Raw genomic sequence first — 1698 nt, forward strand, 5'->3', positions numbered from 1 at the left:
CACCCCCTGATGCTCTGAAGGACAGTGCCAGGTTCTGCCATCACTGCTGTGTCCTGTTGGGTCAGAATTGTGGAAGCATTTTCAAGGCAGGGTCTGGCTTTATGGGAAGTGTATGTTGCTGCCATTTCTCACTGTTGTGACTGAGGGTCAAGAGACAATCAAGTCCTTTGTGTCTCATCATTTGTATTCTCTCAGCACTTGTTTAAAGTCACTTCCATATTTCCAGAACATCTTTTGAGTTTCAGCTCCCTTTCTCTTTGAGCATCACCAGCTCAGAGGATGTGCAAAGCCCTGACCCCTGAGCTCTCCCACTGCCCTCCCTGCCCTCAAAAGCTCTCCTGGTGGCCATGGCGAAGGGTGGGGACAATTTTTACCCATTGGTCTGGCTCTTTTGCTCCACAGGTGGCTGAAAGAGCAGCAGCCCCTGGCAAAGGCCACAGGAGCCCAAGGCAATGGAGCAGGACAAATCCATTCCMGAGGTGTCCAACACTCCGCCCATGCCCAGGAACCTCCGGCCCCCCGCTCGCCCTCTGGCCTCTCGCTTCATACCCGTGGTTGTCCACCCCRGGGGCCGTCCCCTCAGCTCTTTTGAGTTTGTTTTCTACCGGCCCGAGTTCCCCAACACTCTGGCCCCCTTCACCACCCTGCAGAAGCCGTCCTGCGGGTTCCAGTTCCAGGAGAGCACCCAGCACCGCCGCCAGCGCATGGACGTGGACAGTGCCAACGTGGCCAAGTGGAGRTCTCTGTACCGCAGGAAACCGTGAGCAGAGCAGCCCAGGCCGGGCAATAAAACCCTGAGAGCAGCAGTTGGTGTCCCTTCAGTGTCCCAGCAGCGCTGAGCACGTGGGCTGGATGGGGAGGCTGTGCCACTGCTCCCCACACAAATATGCACAGAGGATTTTGCTCCAAAAACCCGGCTCAGCTTGTCCTGCCATTCAGGAGTGTCACAGCACAGGGCACTGAGTGAGTGGCACCCAGCCCAGCCCATCTAGGCTCAGCTCAGGCTGGGCTGGAGCTCAGGGCATCGCTGGAGGTTCACCTTGCTCAACAGGGAGCCGGTGGTGAGCACAGAATTAGCACATCCAATTAGTGTTCCTCAGCTTAATGCCTTTTTCATAAGTGTCCTACGATTGTGTAATGATGCTTTTTTTAGCAGAGTTATTCCTAATTTACCTCRGTGCAGGAGCAATTCTGGGCTCTTTCCCTTGTTAGATAACTGCRGGTGTCAGACACAAACTGTGGGTTATGGATAAACTCTCTCTGGAGAGAGAGCAGTCACACCCATCCCTTTCCAGCTGAAGATCTGCCCATGATGCTTTCGGGGGTATTTGATCCCTGAGTCCTCCTCAGAATGCTGTGTGAGAGCAACATTGGGTTTGGTTGTATTTAATTGGGAATTTTTCCATGGTAATCCATAGCAAGTGAAAATTGAAGCTGCATTTAACGGCGCCGGTGTGAGCTGAGTTTGTGAGGCAGCAGCCAGGACACACTCCTGGGATGAGCAGAGTGTGGGACAATCCTGGGGAGAAAATGCTCAATTAGAAAATGCTCAATTAGAAAATGCTCAATTAGAAAATGCTCAGCCAGACTGAACACGGGACCCCTGGGCTGGGGGGAGAGGCCCCTTCCCCTCCTCCGTCTGTAATTAAAGCCCTTAAACCTTCGCCATTCAGATCAATTACGTTGCTATATTTGTCT

At 53.2% G+C, this 1698-nt stretch overlaps 1 protein-coding gene across 1 annotated transcript; it reads left to right on the forward strand.

Annotated features, from left to right (window-relative positions):
* Positions 1-445: 445 nt before the first annotated feature.
* On the forward strand, positions 446-1692 carry CIMIP3 (ciliary microtubule inner protein 3). The gene has a single exon (XM_057386822.1). It carries the CDS (start codon positions 453-455, stop codon positions 762-764), a length of 312 nt encoding a protein of 103 aa, XP_057242805.1. The 5' UTR covers positions 446-452; the 3' UTR covers positions 765-1692.
* The last annotated feature ends 6 nt before the right edge of the window (positions 1693-1698 follow it).

This window comes from Malurus melanocephalus, unplaced genomic scaffold (genome assembly GCF_030028575.1).
Source record: "Malurus melanocephalus ecotype Western Australia unplaced genomic scaffold, MMel_1.1 scaffold_1064, whole genome shotgun sequence".
NCBI classification, from domain to species: Eukaryota; Metazoa; Chordata; class Aves; order Passeriformes; family Maluridae; genus Malurus; species Malurus melanocephalus.